Below are 7,170 nucleotides of genomic sequence, written 5' to 3' on the forward strand. Positions count from 1 at the left end.
TCTTTCCCTGTGATTTTTGCTACAGAACCTTCTGGTGCAAGATCTCCTCTCAGGATTTGGATGTGACCAGTCTTCTTGATTGGGTTTGACAGAGGTCTGATTATATCCTGGAATATTGAAAGAATAATAGAATTATAGAGTTGTTTACCCATCCATTAGAATCAAGAGGAACGAAAAAACTTTCGATATAATCAAAATAGAAATGTCAAAAATAATCCTACCTGATCATCTGGTAAACGTGGGACATTTTCTACATTTTGGCCCAACGTCTTCCCCGTCACTAGTGAGAGAGAATGGAAGTTAAAGTGAGGATCAATTTTATAAACAACTTTGATCGACCTAAATGACTAAGTTATACGAGTATGTTTACCTGTGATACAATCCCCATCCATAAAGCCTAGCTCTAATAGATGGCGAATAACAGCAGGAGTTCCACCTATCTGTAACACAAATAATGGAAATACAAAATAATGAATACCAAAACAAATAACCGAAGGACCACGAAGAATAGAACTAAACTTCAATATATGTTTAAGAGCAAAAGTCCCCACCTTATGTATATCCTCCATAACATATTTCCCACTGGGTTTGAGATCAGCTAAAAATGGAACTTCATCGCTGACCTTCTGGAAATCATCGAGGGTTAACTCCAGACCAACAGACCTGAAAATGATACCAGTAATTTGATCTACCCTTGCCTCTAATGAAAATAATAAGCAGAAAGAAACGAGAGAGAAAGCTTCAAGCTTGTCTTACCTAGCGATAGCAATCAGATGCAAAACGGCATTGGTGGATCCTCCTAGGGCCATGACAGTGACCATGGCATTACGAAGTGAATTTGGCGTGATTATGTCACGCGGTTTCAAGTCCATCTTTAGCAATTCCAGCAAATATTTTCCAGCTAAACGACACTCATCCAACTTCAACGGGTCCTCAGCAGGTATCGAAGAGCTTCAAGAAACAAAAGCAAAAATATGTGACGAATGAATAAATCTATGCAACAAGCATTTAGAGAATACCATTAACGACTTCCACGACACTTGAGGAAAACAAATTGTCTAGTAAGAATAGCAAATCAAATGAGATATCTGCCAAGATACTTGGAGTCCAATGATTTCATCATGAATGGAGTCTTCATGATCAGAAGGCTCACCTGTAAGGAAGAGACATTCCCATAGCTTCAATTGCAGACGCCATCGTATTAGCAGTGTACATGCCACCACATGCTCCTGCTCCCGGACAGGAGCGGAGGAGGACATTCTTTCTCTCTTCGTCACTTATAGCTCCACTAACATACTCTCCATAACACTGGAACCAAAAAAATTGATTAACATGAGTAAATGAAAACACAAACTGAAGAATTTCAAAGCAAGAAGCTGACAAGACGACTTCATTTAAAATAGAAGCTACTTGACAAAGAAGTCATCTAGATATTTGTTTCAATCCTATAACTGAATAAGCTAAAGATGCAGTAACAGAAATAATGCTACAAATCAGAAAAACAAGATTACATCTGTATCACTTGCCCAGTAGCAGGAAAAAGCAAACAAAGGATACCTGAAAAGCAGATACAATGTCATATGTTTTATCCTGAAAGTGACCGGGCTGCAAGAACCAAAGAAAGAAAATAAGCCATCCAGATATCAGAACTCATAGATTGCAATCAGGAATCTTGATAGGTGTAAAACCTTGATGGTTCCTCCATAAACCATAATGCCAGGTCGGTTAAGCCTTCCCATAGCCATAATTGTTCCAGGCATCTGAAAATAGCATAAGTAACAACAAAGCAATTAAATCACATAAACAAGGTGCAAGGGGAACATTATACAACGCAATCAAACCTTTCCTATCTTTCATTCCATTGAAACCAAGTGGTGCGCCCAAAATTTCTTCGAACTAACGAGGAAAAAGAAAAAGAAACTTGCAGAAATGCCGTAACTAACATCAAACAACATTTGCAAATAAAAACTAACACGAGGAGGGAATGATAAACAACAACTACCCTTTTCAAGCAGAGACAGTAAAACATGTTACAAACTTACAATCAATTCATACACATTTCTCATCTGCAAGAAGAGATATAAAGGCCCGAGATTTGATAGAAAGGAATATAAACCTATATATGTCTTCAAAATTGAAGCTTTACCGAGGACACCCACCCAACAAACTAAGTAAAAAACAGAGTACAGAACAAAACTCAAAACCAAGTAGTAAGACCCAAACTGATTGCCATTATACCCTGCGCCCATTAGTTCTAACTAAACCTATAATGCAAGAGCAATACTCCCAATCAATCCAACAAAACTCCACAAATAATATCAACCTAATAAACTCTAAAACCCCAAAATATTTGGAGGATAAATAACCACAACACTAAATAAGAGTCCATTGTTAACATTCATTCGAGCAAAAGATTTGAAGATGAAAAGCTCACATTTTTGTCGCATCCAGGAATGGATATGTTCCCATCATACCATTGGGCACTCATCACGGTCTCAATACTATCAGCAATCAAATCCCTCGATTGCAAACTGAAGCACATCCCTCTTGTTCCCATGGAGATTGCATCACTGACACCAATGGTGTTGAATCTGAACCCCACCATTCCCGCCCCTTCAACCCCCTCTTTCACCGCCTCCGATAACTTCAGCAAATGCATATTACAGGTGTTCCCTTCGTACCACACCGACGAAATCCCGATTTGGGGCTTCGACATATCGTCCTCGGATAAACCCACGCCGTGGAGAATTGCCTGCGACCCACCTTGCGATTTCGGCTCCGTGATCCGGGAGCTGTACTTGTTGAGCTTCAAGACGTCTCCGGCAGCGGTGGGAGGCGGCGAGGGGTCGGCGGCGACGGCGCAGAGGAAGGTGGGTCTCCGGCGGCGATGGTCCCCGGAGGGTGCATTGTGGGAAGGGAAGACGGTGGCGCGTGCGGAAACAATGGCGGCTTGCATGGCGGCGCGTGGAGAGAGGTGAGCGATTTAAGGGTTTAAGATATGGTTTTCAGAGATTGGGGCACTTCTGAGGGTTTTGACAGGTAAAGGAGGAAATGGTTTATTTGAACGTGGCGCGTGGGGGCGCGTTGATAATCACTGTTTAGTGGCAAATTAACAACGATTAAGAAATAATAAACATCATACAATTATTTTAAAATGTAAAATCCAAATATTTAGTAATTTGAAAATGATTTTTTAAAGCCAAAATTTTTAAAAGGAAAAAAATTGATTTTTTTTCTATATTTTATTTGATTAAAAATACGTTTTAATTAACTGTATTTATTTTCTTGGCATGCAATCTTTATTTTAATTTAAATGTTGATCGTTGTTGCATAATTTTAATAATGCCTAAAATTGAGTTAAATAAAATCTTTTGGATTTGTGATATAAAGTCATATTTTTATTTTAAAAATTAAGAACTTAATATTCTATTATCACTTTGAAGAGAACTTCAATTTTTTAAATGTTTTTATTTATCTCTAAACTAATTTTTTATTTATCTATCTGGTTTTAAATCGTTCTATCTATTTTAAATATTTTTAAATAGATCTATCTATTTTTATATGAAATTAAATTAAATGGGAAATTTTTTAATGTAAGTGATTTGTAGGATTTATTATGTCAATTATCACTAACCAATATTCACAATCCCATAGTTTTAAAACTTTCTGAGATGCATATTACAATAACACATTGTATTTGACGGCTGGCACACAACATAAGCAGCAAGCGCGTGCATCCACCACAAATCTGTGGGCGCGTGAATCGTTTCATATTTATTTATTTCTTTTTTATTTCCCTAAAATATAATAATGAAATGTGCTAACTAGTTGGTGGTGCTTGCCACAACAACAAATCCGTGGGCACGTGGGTTATTTTATATATATATATATATATATTTTTTTTTTTAGATTTCCCTAAAATATAATAATGAAATGCGCTTGATGGTGCTTGCATGGGTTTTAATTGAACGTGAAACTAGTTCCTTTATATAATAAAATATAAATTATATTAACGAAAAAAAATTTAAATTTTATATACAAAATGTTTATCATATTTTTGTGTAACAATCAATGTTACATAAATTAAATGCAACGTTAATGTGGGCCAATTAGAGAGCTCAGCAATTGACTTGTTGAGCAAGTATATTTGTCAACGGCCAAACATAGTGTCACGAGTTTTTATGTAACATCTCGCCCTTTCTTTTTTTAAAATTACACTTGATAATAAGAAATTAAACCTTTCTTTAGTTCATGAGAATATGAGATGGATACAAGTTTTTTTTTATTGGAAATCAAACTTTTTCAAAAAAAAATTATTACATCAAGAAATATTTTATTAATACAATTAATATTTCGTATAAATTCAGTTTGTATAAACATCTAGAAAATACATTTTTAATACAATTAACATTTCAACAACCACAAAAAATTGCTATACATTACACATTTTCACACACACAGATGTGTGCATACATATACATATACATATACATATACATATACATATACATATACATATACATATACATATACATATACATATACATATACATATATATATTAAACACATTCAACCATTAACTGTGTGTGGTCAAAATCTAACGTTAAATACTTAATGAATAACTGTATTTTTCCGCAATAGTTAGTCAGCTTTTTTCTTGATGTAGCTTATCAGACTAGGGGGGACTTTTCTTCCCCCTCCCCAAAAAAAAAACACTATTCTTTTTTAAAACTGTATTTTTTTCATGTTGGCTTATATATATATATATATATATATATATATATATATATATATATTGCTAGAAAAACTCAAATCTTTAACAATAATTTCTAGGAGGCATACCTTTTAGACTAAAAAACAATGAATATCATATAAGTTTTTGTGTTTTTACATATTTATATCTGATTTTGGAAATTAGTAGGATTTGATATTTTGGATTTTGATCTCTTTTTTTTTCAAATTAAGATTTTTTTTGTTTTAGAAAAAATGTCGAGCTTAGGTTAGATTTTTGTTATTTTATCGAATTTAGTTTTTATTAATAGATATTTAATTTCTAAAAAAATATGTTTATTCTGTCTTTTCAATTATTTTTATACTAGTTTTATATTTTGATTGTAAAAATTTATATTTAAATTACATGTTAGTATTATTTGATTGTTTATATTTAATTGATTTTGATTGTAAAAGTTTATATTCAAATTACATAATGGTATTATTTGATTGAGGATTGCTTTTATACCGGTATACCGACCCCTAAAGATTAGTGGTTGTAATAAATGTCATTCTTCACACAATGTGTGTGTATATATATATATATATGTGTGTGTATGTGTGTATGCATTTCAAACATGAGTCAAGAAATTAGAAAAGACTGGAATTTGTTTTAAAAAAAAATGGGAATTTGATATGTGAAGGAAAGAAGTGAGTACAAAGCATGGGTCCACATTAACTTTCTGACATACCAATTGTCGAAGGACCTTTCTATTTGCATTTCAAACATGCATTTGTAGTACTAATAGAGCTTTTACAGGTTTTTGAACTCATTCAACATCGTTACACTCATTTCAATTCAACATTGGATTGCATGCAAAATGGATATATATATATCTATACCCATAATTATTGGTGCCCTTATAATATATATAATCCTAAGTGCACATATATGTGCTTTAGATTATACAAATCATTTGTTTATGTGTGTGTGTATATATATAGAATATAAGTATAAATCTAGAAATTTTATTTAGTGGATTCCAATATTACAAGAAAAAATAACTTATTGTTACCATAAAGCTCAATCAAACTTCATTAAAATACATTAATTTTCTTAAAATAATTAACTATTTTAATTTTTTTCGGCCGAACCTACTATTAGTTATATGGGTATCTAATCTAACCATATCCATACATATATATATATAGATATCCCAATACAACTAATATAGATACTCCAAAGTCTCCAATAATGCATATATCTATATATATAGTGTAGGATGCATGCATGCATGCATGCATGTATGCGTGGTCTTCACATAGATAGTCATAAATATGTATACATTGTGAAGAAGAAGAAGAAGAAGAAGCGACGCATGTGGCTGCTGTAATTAAGCAGAATGTTAAGGGGGTCTTTTAATGTGTGTGATATTTATGTTTTTGCTCGGCTTTAGTGCGTATCCATAAATGTGTCCGCAGGCTCAGTTAATGTTCTTCCATATCAACTTTCAAATCAATGTATAGTAGAACATTTCCCAATTGATTCTACTTGCATTTAGTATAAAGTATAAAACCCTCCAATTATTTTGTTCAATAATATATATATATATATATATACACACCCCACACGCCACAAATTATTGTTAATTATCATGATTTCCATATTTCATATGGATACTCTTAAAGATTATAATAAAGCATTTTTTGGGCTATTACGAGATGTGATTGGTTTTTTTGTTTTCTTTGTATTTAAAATATTTGTTCTTCATTTCGATGAATAATTCCCTGGAAAAATAGTTTATGTTCTTTCGATTTTCTCTAGGATTTCAATAGAAAGTAATCTAAAAATCGTGTAAAATTCGATCCAAATCATGCCTAAAAAATTCACCAAGATTAACGTCGACATTTCATAACATATATTATTCTGAACATATTATTAATCCACGAAATATATAGCAATAGTTTGTATCATGCTTGGATCGAGTTTTCTTTTTCTATTTTTTAAACTTTTTTTTTGTCTCTATTTATCATATATTTTAGTGATGAACATAGAGTAAAGAAGACATCTAAACTAGAGGCTTACAAAGTAATTGAGATATGCTAAGTTCCTCTTCATGTCTTAATTAACTATATGAATGTGCAAACATGTTTTTCTTCTAACATGAAATAAAGTTCTTAAAACAAAAAAATAAATAAAGTGAATTGAATTTATAACCAGTAGGACCGTCTCTCATATATAATAAGGTTTTCTATTCTTTTTGCCCCCGTCCTCAAACGTCGTATTTAATTAACACTTGACTCCATTACTACTCTCTCTCTCTCTCTCTCTCTCTTTCTTCACCGTTTCTGCTTGCTTCTTATATACTTCAATAACGAAAAACTAAAGTAAAAACCCAACAAATACCGTTTGCAAGAAGACCACCCCACAAAAAAAAAAAAAAAAAAAAAAAAAAAAA

The 7,170-nt window shown here is 32.4% G+C and overlaps 1 protein-coding gene across 1 annotated transcript in view; it reads right to left on the reverse strand.

Moving 5' to 3' along the window:
- LOC104804817 (dihydroxy-acid dehydratase, chloroplastic-like) overlaps nucleotides 1–3,018 on the reverse strand; it is a 4,731-nt gene extending 1,713 nt beyond the window's left edge. Inside the window, exons 1-9 of the mRNA XM_010529182.1 lie at nucleotides 2,435–3,018; nucleotides 1,689–1,760; nucleotides 1,558–1,605; nucleotides 1,154–1,308; nucleotides 757–951; nucleotides 552–663; nucleotides 371–440; nucleotides 222–280; nucleotides 9–107 (exon numbers count right to left, since the gene is read on the reverse strand). Of these exons, the coding sequence (XP_010527484.1) occupies nucleotides 9–107; nucleotides 222–280; nucleotides 371–440; nucleotides 552–663; nucleotides 757–951; nucleotides 1,154–1,308; nucleotides 1,558–1,605; nucleotides 1,689–1,760; nucleotides 2,435–2,956 (1,332 nt within the window). The 5' untranslated portion in view covers nucleotides 2,957–3,018. The remainder of the gene's footprint in view (nucleotides 1–8; nucleotides 108–221; nucleotides 281–370; nucleotides 441–551; nucleotides 664–756; nucleotides 952–1,153; nucleotides 1,309–1,557; nucleotides 1,606–1,688; nucleotides 1,761–2,434) is intronic.
- Between the last annotated feature and the right edge of the window lie 4,152 nt (nucleotides 3,019–7,170).

The sequence above is a fragment of the Tarenaya hassleriana genome, unplaced genomic scaffold (genome assembly GCF_000463585.1).
Source record: "Tarenaya hassleriana unplaced genomic scaffold, ASM46358v1 Cleome96, whole genome shotgun sequence".
In the NCBI taxonomy this organism is placed as follows: Eukaryota; Viridiplantae; Streptophyta; class Magnoliopsida; order Brassicales; family Cleomaceae; genus Tarenaya; species Tarenaya hassleriana.